The sequence below is a fragment of the Alligator sinensis genome, unplaced genomic scaffold (genome assembly GCF_000455745.1).
Source record: "Alligator sinensis unplaced genomic scaffold, ASM45574v1 scaffold673_1, whole genome shotgun sequence".
NCBI classification, from domain to species: domain Eukaryota; kingdom Metazoa; phylum Chordata; order Crocodylia; family Alligatoridae; genus Alligator; species Alligator sinensis.
This window is the reverse complement of record NW_005842829.1, coordinates 428,605-441,858: the sequence shown is the minus strand read 5'-3', so window position 1 is coordinate 441,858 and position 13,254 is coordinate 428,605. Positions and strand designations below refer to the sequence as shown.

The 13,254-nt window shown below is 54.8% G+C and overlaps 1 protein-coding gene across 2 annotated transcripts in view; it reads left to right on the top strand.

The window, feature by feature from the left end:
* The window catches only part of STK11IP (serine/threonine kinase 11 interacting protein), a 28,892-nt gene that overhangs the window by 1,695 nt on the left and 13,943 nt on the right, over nt 1-13,254 (top strand). The window contains exons 2-9 of one of the 2 annotated variants that reach the window (XM_025191536.1): nt 6,177-6,251; nt 6,498-6,593; nt 7,566-7,673; nt 7,870-7,941; nt 10,422-10,551; nt 10,751-10,854; nt 11,586-11,675; nt 12,809-12,850. In XM_025191536.1, coding sequence (XP_025047321.1) covers nt 6,177-6,251; nt 6,498-6,593; nt 7,566-7,673; nt 7,870-7,941; nt 10,422-10,551; nt 10,751-10,854; nt 11,586-11,675; nt 12,809-12,850 — 717 coding nt within the window. The remainder of the gene's footprint in view (nt 1-6,176; nt 6,252-6,497; nt 6,594-7,565; nt 7,674-7,869; nt 7,942-10,421; nt 10,552-10,750; nt 10,855-11,585; nt 11,676-12,808; nt 12,851-13,254) is intronic. The other variant, XM_025191537.1, reaches the window with a different exon arrangement.

The window sequence follows — 13,254 nt, the reverse complement described above, 5'->3', positions numbered from 1 at the left end:
AGAGGGGGAGGATCACCTCCTTGGCCCTACTCGAGATGCACCTGTGGATGCCCGATAGGGTCCGGTTAGCCCTGACGACTGTGACCTTGCATTGTTGGCCCATGTTCATCTTGGAATCAATGATGACTCCAAGATCCCTTTCTGCCTCCGTGCTCTCAAGAAGGGAGTTTCCCATCTTATAAGTGTGCTGCTGGTTACTACTGCCCAAGTACAGCACCCTGCACTTGTCCGTATTGAAACGCATCCTGTTTTTGTTAGCCCACCCCTGCAACCTATCCAGGTCTTTCTGCAGTCTTTTCCTCCCTACTAGCGTGCCCACCTCACCCCAAATTTTGGTATCATCAGCAAATTTGAACAGGTTGCTTTTCACCCCGTCATCCAAATCGCTGATAAAGAAATTGAACAGCGTGGGCCCAAGGACCGAGCCCTGTGGGACTCTGCTGCCTACTTCCCCCCAGGTCGAATATGACCCGTCCGCCACCACCCTCTGAGTACGACCCTTCAGCTAATTAGCAATCCATCTGACCGTGTAGGCATCGATGCCACAGTCGCCTAGATTTTTAATGAGGATGGGGTGGGAGATGGTGTCAAAGGCCTTGCTGAAGTCCAGAAAGACTACATCCACGGCGACACCTGCATCCAATGCATTTGTGACCTGATCGTAAAAGGCAATCAGGTTGGTCTGACATGACCTGCCCCTAATGAAACCGTGCTGGTTGCCCTTGAGCGTCATCCCCGATGCCAGCCCGTCACAGATGTGCTCCTTGATGATCTTCTCAAAGAGTTTCCCCAGGATTGAGGTAAGACTGACAGGCCTATAGTTGCCCGGGTCCTCCCTCCTCCCTTTCTTAAGTGAGTATGCGTGTCACTCGGATACTTGGCTCTTTCTTTCTGAGGGGCCAAGTGGACCTTTGGGGCATTGCCGTGGCCTCTGTTCTGTCATTAAAATGGTATCATAGGAGGCTTTGCAAAGTTAAAACCCAGACCTCAGAGTTTCCTGAATGCCAGTCCTTGGGGAAGACCTTAAGGTTAAATCCTAGAATGAGAGCCTCCCATCCCTGGTCCCTGGGCGTGGGTGAGGCTGATTTTTGCATAAGCCTGAAGGGAGTCGGCTTCCTATTGTCTGTCCACTTCCCCAGAGATTGCATCCACACCCCACCCGAGGAGCTGCTCCTGCTTCCTCAGGTGTGTGAGAGCCTGGTTACACAGTGGCTGCTGTAGTGGTGTCTTCCGGGAGGGGCTGTCAGTGATGCCCTGGAGCTGGGCACTGTAATTCTAGGCTGAAACAGATGGGTTGGAGTGGAGGGCGGGAGCAAGGGGGAGTTACAAGCACCTTTGACACAGGAGCTGCAGGGAAGGTTTGGCACTAAACATACAAGGGTGCTGCTGGGGGGTGATAACAGTGAGGGGATGAAAGGGGGCTGTGGAGGCATCTTGGAGACGGGCCTTGTTAATTGTTGTGGAACAGCCGCAGCCCCAGAGGGAGGATGTTCCCAGAGATGGGGCCCGAGAGCACTAAGGGCTGCAGGTTGTGCTGCACTACAGCGCTTTTTCTCCTCCCCAAGATGCTCTTAGGGGGTGGGAACGGGATGTTAATTAGCTTGGAAGTCTCTGTGCCCTTGGAGGAAGGGAGGGTCTGGTGGCAGTGGCCTCCTGAGATGGTAAATCCTTGGGGTACCCAGACTAGAGGGGCCAGGGCGCTGTCAGGAGGGCAGGGAAATGAGTTAATCCAGAAAATGTTCTGCAGCCTGTGCTGGTGTTGGAGCCATTTGTTATATCAGCGGGACCAAGTACTGGAAGGGCAGCACCCCTGTGACAGGGCAGTAACTGATCTGTTTGGAGAAACCAGCTGACAGACTCGGCGGTGGCAGCAGTCTCTCGGAGTCGAAGATGACATCCATCAGGCTTGATGTGTCCTCAGGTGACTGAGGAGCCCGATTCTGGACACGCACTCCTCAGCAACAGGGGCATGTTGTTGCATGGGGGAGTGGGATTCACAGCCCTGGGTTGTTCTCCTTCTCCTGCTGCCACCGCCACCGTTCTGCCTTAGTATCGAGTCGTTGGGCCTCAAAGTGGTGCGTGCCTTGGTGGACCAGGTGGTGCCACACCGAACAGTCAGCAGCTTGCTCCTCCCAGCTGTTGGTGTCAATGCCTCTGTTTGAGGGTGACCTTGAGTGCGTCTTTGTATCATTTCCTTTGGCTGCCCTTTGAGTGTTGGCCAACGGAGAGCTGGGAAAAGAGAATCTGGCGAGGAAGGCAGGTCTCAGACATCCGGACGCAGTGGCCTGTCCATCGGAGTTGATTTCTCAAGAGCAAGGCTTCGATGCTGGTGGACGCAGCTTTGTGGAGGATGCTCGCGCTGGTCCAGCAGTCCTCCCATTTGATCCCCAGGATTCGAACCAAGCACCGCTGGTGAAAGCTCTTGAGGATCTTAATTTGATGTCGATAGACAGTCGAGATTTCACTGCAGTAGAGGAGGGTGGTCAGCACGACAGCCTTGTAAACCAGCTCCTTCATTGACTTCCGAAGGTGTCTATTTTCAAAGACATGTTGTTGCAGCTTGAAGAAGACGTCGCTGGCGCAGCTGACCCAGAGCTGGACTTCTTCATCGATGGTAGCCCGTTGAGAGAGGTGGTTGCTGAGATAGGGAAAGTGCTCCACGTACTCCAGAGCCTCCGTGTCTACATAGATAGCACAAGGGAAATTCAGCTGGCCTGGGGAGGGTTGATGGAGAACCTTTGTCGTGGTGATATTCAAGAACAGACCAAGTCTCTTATACGAAGCGTTGAAGAGATCTAAGGTCGCTTGCACATCCTGTGCAGAGTGAGCCATCACATAGCAATCATCCGCAACCTGAAGGTCGTGGATGTCTTTGGTGAGTTTCGTTTTTGTCCGGAAGTGCCCAAGATTGAAACGCTTCCCATCCAGTCGATACTGGATACTGATGTCAGATGGTAGATCATTTCTGATGAGGTGAATGATGATGGTCAGGTAGATGGTGAACAGGGTGGGGGTGATCACACAACCCTGTTTGACCCCGTGGAAGGCATCGGTTTCAGATCTTCCACTCAGGACAGTGGTGGTCATATCATGCATGAGCCTCAGCATGGTGATAAACTTCAGCGGGCAGCCAAGGTGTTGAAGGATGGTCCACAGAGCTTCACGATTTAAGGAATCCAACGCCTTGGTCAGGTCAATGAAGAAGAGGAACAGTTTTTGATTTTGCTCCCGACATTTTTCTTGGATCTGCTTGGCGACGAAAACCATGTCTGCAGTGCCCCGGGATGGTCGGAAGCTGCGCTGGGTTTCTGGAAGGATCTCCTCAGCGACGGGATGAAGGTGGTTCAGGAGGATGCGGGCCAGGATCTTGCCTGCAATGGACAGGAGGGAAATCCTCCTGTAGTTCGCACAGTCAGATTTGTCCCCCTTCTTGTAGATTGTCACAATGGTCGTGTTCCTGAGATCCCTGGGACAGACTAGTTGAGATCCGGTAGACGGACTAGTTTGTAGATGATGGCACAAGTGAGAGGGCAGAGGGCTGGGTCAACAGCAAGGCGAGGGGGATGGGCCTGGATTAGCAGCATGGGATCAAGGGCAGTGCTTCAAGTTAGTGCTAGTCAAGTATCTTGTCAGTATTTGCATTATGCAGCAGGGCTATGGGAGGGAGGCTTGCTGTATCTATTTGGACAGAAGCTGTTCTGCGACCGGCTGCTGCTGGGCTCTTGCAATGGCAGCTGTGGTGTAGAGAGCTGTCATGTTGAGGAGGCTGGCTGTACCAGCCACCGCCCACCGCTGCTGCCAGATGCTCTTGCAGTGACCTGCAGCTGCCAGCATGAGATCATGTATATGCCCACGCGTTCTCAGTGGCTCCTAGTGCTGTGCTGCCAGGTCATGGCGTGTGCTCTGGGGCCGCGGCAGCCAGCAGAATGCGCATGAGCATCTCCACGCGTCCTCCATTAGCAGAAGCCTCTATGCTCAGCAGAGAGGCGGTTGCTGCTGGCAGAAGGAGCCCTGCGGCACAGGAAATTTGGGCATGGGTGCAGTGGAGTTCTGAGATCTGGTGTGCCAGTGGTCCTGCTGGGACCTAACCCCAGAGGGTTCTGGCTGGAGGGTCCTGCCCCTCTGCTGAAAGTCAGGCCGACACCAGATCTGGAGTCCAGAAGGAATTTTCCCTCTTGTCAGATTCGTATAAATTTGGGGGGTGGAGGTGGTGGGGGTTGCCATCCTCTGTAGCAGGTGGCATGGCCTCTGCCTGGGATCTTTCAAGTGTATATTAACACCCCTGGCGGCAGCAGGATGTTGGCTTCCACAGCCCCCGGCTCTACCTGTGGCAGGGTCGGGTATGATTCGTAGATTGTAGAGTCGGAAGGGACCACAATGGATCATCGTGTCCGACCCGCTGCCCCTGGCAGGAAAGAGGACCGAGGTCAGATGACCCCAGCCAGGTGACTGTCTAGCCTCCTCTTGAAGACTTCCAAGCTAGGTGATAGCACCACCTCTCTTGGAAGCCCATTCCAGATCGTGGCCACCCTTACTGTGAAAAATTTCTTCCTAATATCTAATCTAAATCCCCTCTCAACTATTTTACACCCGTTATTCCTAGTCAGTCCCTGGGGCGCCTTAGTAAACAGCGCTTTCCCTATTCCCCGTTGACCTCCCCTAATAAATTTATAGGTGGCCACAAGATCTCCCCTCAGCCGTCTCTTGTGAAGGCTGAAGAGATTCAGCGCTCTCAACCTCACGAAGGTCTATCACGAAGGTCAGTCATGTGAGTGGCCCTCCTCTGGACCCTCTCGAGATTCCCCGCATCCCTCTTGAAGTGCAGCGCCCAAAACTGGACACGGTACTCCAACTGTGGCCTGACCAGAGCCGCATAGAGAGGGAGCATCACCTCCTTTGATCTATTAGTCATGCACCTGCTAATGCATGACAAGGTGCGATTGGTCTTGTTGATGGCCTCGTTACACTGCCGGCTCGTGTTCATCTTGGAGTCAGTTATGGCTCCAAGATCCCCCTCTGCCTCTGAGCTGCTGAGAAGGACACTCCCTAACCTATAGGTGTGCTGGGGGTTCCTCCTTCCCAGGTGAAGTACCTTACACTTATCTTTATTAAATTGCATCCTATTTCTCTCTGCCCCTTGATCCAACCTGTCTAGGTCAGCCTGAATCTGCTCCCTGCCCTCCGGTGTACTAACTTTGCCCCATAACTTGGTATCATCAGCAAACTTGGAGAGGGTGCTCTCCACGCCCTCATCCAAATTGCTGATGACGAAGTTTGGTGGTGTTGGGTGATGCTAAGAGGTCGGACACTGTTTGTCTGGGCTGGTTTGGACAAGCTCGGGGCTGAAAGTCCCTTCTAGTCCCGTGGCTCTGCAATTCTGTCGGTGAAGTTCTGCAGTGCAGATGAAGCCCTGGATGTTGGCTCCTTGCAGCACGGCAAACATCCTATGACTTTCCTTTGGTCGCATGTCACCAGTGCAGTGCCATGGCTGTGTAAATTCAGTGTGAGCTCTGGCCCCTGCTCCCAAGTCCTCAGTCTGGGATGACTATCATGCTGCTGACATGAATACAATACCTTGAATGGCCCAGTCTGTCTCATGTGGTTGCAGCTTGTGGCTTCCTTTGCCCTGTGCTGCACTGGGAGGTGCATGCACCACCTCCCACTGCTCAGCTGAGTGGATGCTGGCACTGCTGGGAGCTGTAGTGCAGGCTTGGGACCCAGTGCAGGGGCCGTGTGGACGGCACTGCTCTAGGGCAGCTGGATGGAAAGGCTGATCAAGAGGGTGGGGAGCAGTTAATCCAGCTGAACTCCCCCCTGTGCTGACACTGGTACAGCCATGTGGGGAGGAGGGGGAGCCCTGATCTCTCCCAGGCAAGGCTTTGCTCTCCAATACTGTGTCCGGTTACCTGCGGTGTCTGGACTGGATTAGACTGGGCTTATTCATGAATTGTCTGGGCTGCTGTTTGTAGCAGCCACAGTGATGCCAGGGCTGTTGTTCCCGACCATGCCTGAGGCAGCAAGTCTGGAGGTGAGGCAAAAGCACCCCTCGCTGAGCACTGAAGCCAGAGGGAGGTTGGTGGGGTATGGGGCTGTGAGGAGCAGGGTGGATCTGCAGTGTCGGTGCTGCAGCTCTTGTTTCCTGAGGGTTGGAATGACTCCTGGTTTGCTCCCTCCAGCTCATTCACACCCCAAGCTCCGTGCCACAGGCAGCTGTGAAGATCTTTCCCTTCAAGTCTCTCCGACGCCTGGAGGTGAGTGCACAGGGTGCCCTGTGTAGCTCTCTGGGACAAGTCACCTGGTGGCTGGACAGTATCCTGGCTTTTCAGTCTGGCTCCCACAGCACTGGGTGTAGAGTGAGGGGTAGGGGGGCTGTCGGCTGCAGCTGGGAGGTGGCAGCTCTAGTGTGGCTGGGCTGGGCCTGGGCTGGGCTGGGCTGGGCCAGCCAGTCCGCTGGCTGTGATAGTTCCTCACTGCGTTATGTCTCGGCACCACCGCAGCTTAAGTCCGTCCCTCTGCACTGCCTCCGGGGGCTGCGGTTTGTCTACTCCCAGCTGGAATCGTTAACATGCTGCAAATGCATCAGCACCCTAGAGGTGAGCCGGGCTCTGGCCTTGGGCTGGGCTTGGGGATCCTTTGCTTAGCCCTGCAGGCCTCTGGGTGGGGCTGGGGGCTGTGTGGGGGGGATTGATGGAACTGCCTTGTCTGTCAACATTCTGTAAAGCTCTTTCCGTCCCTCCGCCCTGCCCAGGGAGCTGGCTCTGATTGCAGCCGGGGCAGGCAGTGCTAGCGAGATGCTGATGCCTGCAGTCTTGTGGGTGGCAGGGGCAGGTTTCCTTGCCCCCCGGTTACAGGCATTTCAGTCTCTGGCCACTCGAGCAGCATTGGCTGCCATGAAGGCTTCTGCTGCCTTGCTGGGCCAGGGTTTCCTCATCTCCATGCTTCTCTGTTCTCCCAGGTCTCTGCCCGAGCGTGGCCTCCACGCGGCCTGGGCTGCAGCTGCCTGCAGGTGACACCTTGCCCCTGGGTCTGTGGGGTCCTAGCCAGCTTCCTTCCCAGTGGTGGTTGCAAGACTAACCCTGGCCAGGAAGAAGGGTGAGGCACGGGCCCTGCTGCCAGCCTGGGACTCTGCTGTCAGGCAGCGTTGACCTTGCAGCAGTGCTGTAGTCACAACCCCGGTCTGAGCTGCAGCCTCTGCTGGAGTGCAGAATGTGTGACTCTGGGACTGGGCTGGCTCTTGCAGAGGCTGATCTGAAACAGCTGCTAAATAGCTCTGTTATTCAATTTGCATCTGCAGTCCAGTGCCTTCAGGTAAGGCCTCTGGAGACAGATAGCTGCAGTCACCTGGGACCATGCCCTGCCCTGAGAGACTTTCTTGAAATATGCAGTTAGGGTTCTGCTACTCCCAGAGGAGCTGTGGGTGGCCAGCTGGTAGGTGTGGCTCTGAACAGTAGCACAGGCTTCAAGATGCAGCAGGGTAGCTCTGCATGGGGCCACCTGTTCTCTGGGACTGGTCTCTCTACCTCTGATAGCTGGTCCTTGATCCCTCCTCATCCTCACCTCCTTAGGAGATCATCTCAGCATGTGGTGGGGATCTGAGCTCGGCCCTTCCCTGGCTGGAGTTGCAGTCAGTCAACTTCGGCTACAACTTCATCACTGCTCTGGATGACTCGCTGGTGAGCAGGCCCCTGTTCCTGGGTCTGGGATTCCACCCGGTGTGCAGGGTGACCCGACTAGGAGGGTGTGGGACATGTGCATGCTGCTCAGCCTAGTGCTGCCAAGTGGGGTGCAGTTCCTGTTCCACAGCAGAGACGATTGCTTTCCATGGGGTCTGAGCAGGTTCCACAACAGCTGTTGCCCTCTCTCTTTTAGCAATTACTGAATGCCCTGAAAGTGTTGGATTTGAGTCACAACAGAATCCAGGACTGCGAGCACTATCTAACAGTGAGTCTCAGTGGTGCTGGGTTCCCTGCACATCTTCAGCCTTTCCCAGCCCTGCATTGTGCCTTGGGGGTTTGCTTGGATTTGCACCTGCTGTGCTGTTGTTGCCGCCGCACGTGGCGCCCCCCACCAAGCTCTTTCTGCTCTGTCTGCCCCTCCTAGCAGGGCAATAGGCTTTTTGCACCTTCTGCCAGGGGGAGGCAGGTGACACGTGGGAGACCACATCATGTAGCAGCTGTTATTCCAGCTGTGGCTTGTGGCTGAGGGAAGGCATTCCCAGCTCCTCTCCTCAGCACCACTAGACAAGAGGCAAGACCAGCCTCAGTCAGTGCTTCACATGTGTGCGGCACTGCCCCAGGCACATCAGGCTGGGCATGGATGAATGGTCTCCCGTGCATTGCTTTAACTTGTACCTTGAAATGGTGCTGCCTGGGGGTAGTGCCCTCACCCCCTCAAAGCCAATGAAGCCAGTGTTACCCATGCAGCCTCTCCTGTACCAGCAGCCGAGCTCTTCATGCTGCTGTGTCCTCTCCGTGTGGCTGTGGCCGTGCTACTGTAAGGGTATCTGTGCAGCGTCTGTAAGGGTATCTGTGCAGGGCAGACCTGAAGGGGATGGGGTGCAAATGGTGGGGTGCATCATCACTTGTAACATGACAGAGTGTTCTTCAGTTAGAAAGAAACTAGATTATTTAGTTATACAGGGGGCCTTGGGCTGAGTTACTTGGCTTAAGATCAAAGCAAAAATGAGTAACTTTGTTGGAACATGCAGTAATTTGCTATGTTGTCCATTATGTAAAGAAGGCAACAAGCTAACTAAAAATAATCAAAAGATGTTGTTTTGTTACTTCTGTAGTCATTAGAATTAAATGTGAGTTCAGTCTTGTCTCCAGATTTATAAAACACACTTTCTTGACAGAGTATGCAGTGCTTCACTGAAAGTTATTTCCATACCTGAATGAATGTTTACCAAAGCTCAGCATTTCCATGAGTTCATGTTTTTAGCTAGAGCTGAAAAGAAGTGGCAGGGCTGTGAAATGTGAGCTACTTTGAGAGAAGCAGGGAACGGACAGGCAGAAGACAGAAGAAAGGATGGTTGATTAATGGAACATGGATACCACTGAAAAGGAGAGGGGGGTATTAACACCTGTGGAAGAAGGGGTATGGAAGGAATTATAATGAGCCCTGAAGTCAGTTGACTCCAGGAATCAAACTGGGGGAGTGACTGCACCATCCACCCCTGCCATGCGGGATGTGGAAGACTGCAAGCTGCTGTGTCTGGGTCACGGTGAGTTGACGCTGTGACCCGGCCCCACTGCCCTCTGTAGAAATTGGCCTGTCTAAAACAGTAGAGCCTGGGATTCAGTCTCTGTGAGATGTGGACTCTGAAATATTAATGACTAATGAGGGCAGCCTCAGTGAAAAGTCAGTGGTAGCCTGGCTGCTCCTATAGAGTGAGGCTCTGAGCAGCTTTCCAGCAGGAGCAGCTGAGGCCAGCCATCTCACTAGCTGTGGGTGCTGCCTATGAAGTGGGTGCTGGGGCAGCCTGTGCTGCAGCTGCCTGCAGTAGCAGGGAGCCAGACTCTGACCTCTGCATGGCTTTTCAGTCCCACACTCCATCAGTGCCAATGAGAACTTGGACGTCCATGCAGAGAGCTCTTAACCCTCACCCAGGTGGGGCCACTTGGCTTTCTGGAAAAGAGCTCAGGCAGTGAATGGAGCTGAGTCAGAGCACTGCTTCTCTTGGTCCCAGGGGACATGTATCCCAGAGAGTCTCTTGACTGCTGCATGGTCGTGAGGAGGGGTGGCACAACGTGCTGGATGGGGTCTTGAGGCAGAGTGCAGCTCCTGCTCTGCCAGGCTCCCTTGTGACCTGGGACAGTCCCCCAGCCTCAGCCCACTGGCAACACTGGGAAATCACAGGATTATAAGTTGGGCTGGCAGGACCCTCACAAGGTCACAGCTAGTCCAGCCCCCTGCTCCAGACAGGATCGTCCCTGACTAAACCACCCCAGCACGTGTCCATCTGTCCAACCTGCCCTTGAAAATTCCCAGGGGTGGAGATTCCTGCTTCACTGGAGTCTTAGGAGCAGAAATGCCGTTGGTCGGATGCTCTGCTGCCTCTCTTCCCCTCTCCTGTCTTGAAAAGCAATTCAGCCCTTCCAAGCACAAATCTGTTATTAAATTACTTTCCTTACCTTTTATGCATTTCCTGCCTTGCTTTGTTTTGGGCTTAATGGTGGTTAAGACCCTGGGCCCCAAGTGTGTGTGTGCGCGCATGTGTGCACTTGAATATGGGGGTGCATGCGTAGCTGTGACACTGGGCACAGACCTGGCACAGGTTGCTGTAAAGTGCGTGAGGAGCCTCTGACAAAAGCTGCTGTAGGAGCCACAGTGACTCGGGGAATGCTCCAGCATGGAGACCTGGCCAGACGACAGCTGGCAAGTAACCGTGTTGACTGTGGGACCTCTCTTTCTCTAAACAGACCCTCACAGAGCTGGAGTACTTGAACCTGGCCTACAATTTCCTGTCCAAGGTGCCAAGCCTTGGGTTGTTCAGCCGGACCAAGCTGGTGACTCTGATTCTGCGCAGCAATGAGTTGGACAGTCTTCATGGTGAGCCCAGGAAAGGAAGGAACACGGTGCCAGCCCAGGCACAGGGAGGGCCTGAATCTGCTTCTTCTGCCCTTCCCATCCACAGGGGAGCTAGGACCCATTGCTGCCCAGATTTTGTTGGGCACCTGACCAGTGTAGCCTGTGGGGAGGCAGAAGGAAGGGCTCTGACGCTGGGTTTGGTCCTCCCTGGTCTCTGCAGGGGCAGAGCAGCTGGTGAACCTGCAGCACCTGGACGTGGCCTACAACCTGCTGCTGGAACATGCCCTGTTGGCACCACTGTCCACGCTGCATGGCCTGAGAAAAGTGAGTGCGGGGCCTGCAAGGGGGGTGGGGGTGCCATGGTCTTGGGGGCAGGGTAGCCTCCCAGTAAGAAGGGGAGATCTGGGCTAAATTCAGACTCCAGTCTCTGAGGGGGAAGCTCTAGAGATGTTATGGAGGCTGTCAGGCGTCCAGTTTGTCTCCAAGAATCCTGCCCCCTATTCAAGTGAAGGTTCCTTCCCTGCGCCTTGCCTGGCCCCCTCTCCCCAGCTGCCTCGTCTGTCCCTGCCCAAGTCGAGGAGCCCTGGGCTGTGCCTGTGCCCTTCTGCAGTTTCCTGCGCATGCATGGGTGTGTATGACCAGACCTCAGCCCCCTCTGGTGACACACGCGTGGGTATGGACTCCCCACCCCTGCATGCGGTCTGTGCTGTGTTTGCCTGTGGCAGCACCAAGGGCTGTGAGTCCAGTTGCACTGCACGTGGAGGAAAGCAAAGAGTTCCTCTTGTGGGCATCAGCAGGGAGCCACTCTTGAGACAATGCCTGTAGAGTTGGGAATGAAAATGGGAGTTTCTGCAACTCCCGTCTCTCTGTGGACCCACTGTCCACATCGGAGGGACAACAGGAAGCAGTAGTTCTGGGCTAGCCTCATTGCATCACCAGCTGGAAGCAGCAGCTCATCTGTAGCTCCTGGTGCCCTGGGGCAGGAACTGGGTGTGGGCTAGGACAGGCTTGGGGCAGTCTGCAATGCGGATGACTGATGGCACTGTCTCTCTCAGCTGCACTTGGAGGGAAACCCGTTGTGGTTCCACCAGAACCACCGGTCTGCGGCCATTGTCCACCTGTCTCCTAGGGCAGCTTCCTCCAACGTGAGTATTGAAGCCACATGCCTCCTGCGTGGGCTGTAGGGTCTTTCTGTCGGGGCCCAGGACAGCCAAGGAGAGAATAACAGGTTGGGAACTGGAGTGCACTGGGCCGGCCTGTTTAGCAAGGGATGTGGGCTGGAGCCATGGGCATTGAACTCTGGTCTCCTGTTTCTAACACATTCACTGAATAAGTATGGGAACAGGACCACAGAGTTGAGCCAGGGATGGTGTCTGCTGATCCTTAAACTCTGCTCCTGCCATGTTTGAAAGCAGGGTACTGTACCTAGCCTGGGCCCTAGCAATGGGGTATTTGGGTCTGCCAGGAGGCTGTACTGGAGGGATTCAGCCTGCAGCAGGCACTGCCTGGAACCTGTTCTTTGCTGACCCTGGCTTGGCTCTGTCCCTTCCAAAATGACCTGTGTGATCTCCCGCTGTTCGGTGATTTCACAGCTTGCATGAGCTCACCTGCCCTTCTGCTCCAAAGCGTCCTGCCCAGTTGGGGAGGAGCAGGGGGCTGGGATTGTCAGCTCCTTGCACAGCTAATTTTGCTTGGGAACAGTCCAACGCTGTCTCTGCAAAACCTGCCTTGTAATGAGATTTGAGGAACACTGTCTACTTTGCTGAGCAGAGAAGACTGAGGGGTGCCTGGGTCAGGTACTTTGTGTGGAGACAGGTGGATGATGGCACTCTTCAGTCTGGCAGATGCAGGTATAACCAGATCTGGTGGCTGGAAGGTGAAGCTAGATGCATCCTGGCTGGAAACAGGGCACAAGTGTGTGACACTGAAACTGGCAGTGGAGTTTCCACCACTAGTGTTTGTAAATCCCTGTGGGGAGTCTCTTCCTCAGGGAGCTTGATTAAACTGCAGGAAATGTTACAGCCAAGTAGGACGGCAGACAGGATTGCAGAGCTGCTTTCCAGCCTTGGGCTTTAGCTGTGATGTCTGGGAACGACTGTGGTTCTAGGCATGCAGGGGTGGCTTTGGCAGGGACCTGACAGTTGTGACCTCAGGGCAGGGATCTGTCTGATGTGGGTGTTGGTGTGGTTGGCATCCTGCCCAGCTGGAGAAAGCTGATGTGGTGAGGCCAGCAGCTTGTGAATCCAGCCTGGCTGACAATGGGTTTCTGTAATTGCAGTTCCTTCTGGATGGAGAGCCACTGTCTGCTGCAGACCTGATGGTGAGTATGGGACCACATGCTGCAGCTTTTTGGCTTCCGGACTTGAGGGGAGACGGGTAGCTCCACTCCCAGGTGCCCCTTGTCCTAGAGTTTGCTCATCTGCTGCTTCACCTCCTAAAAGCAGCTCATGCTGGTGCTGTCCTTCCTGGTGACTGGCAGTCCTTGGGGGCAGTCAGCACTGGGAAGGGTGCCCTGTCCAGGAGCAGCAGGAGGTGAGGAGATGCACAGCCAGATTTCCTGGCCCAGACCTCTCACGGTTGTATAACACGGACTCTGTCTCACAGCAAAGCAGATGTCAGCCCCTCAGACAGGTGAAATCAAGGAAAGGAAGCAAAGCCATGCATTGATCTGTCTCACCTGACTGGCTGTGGTCTGTTCCTGCCTCCTGCCCTGGGGGAGGGGAA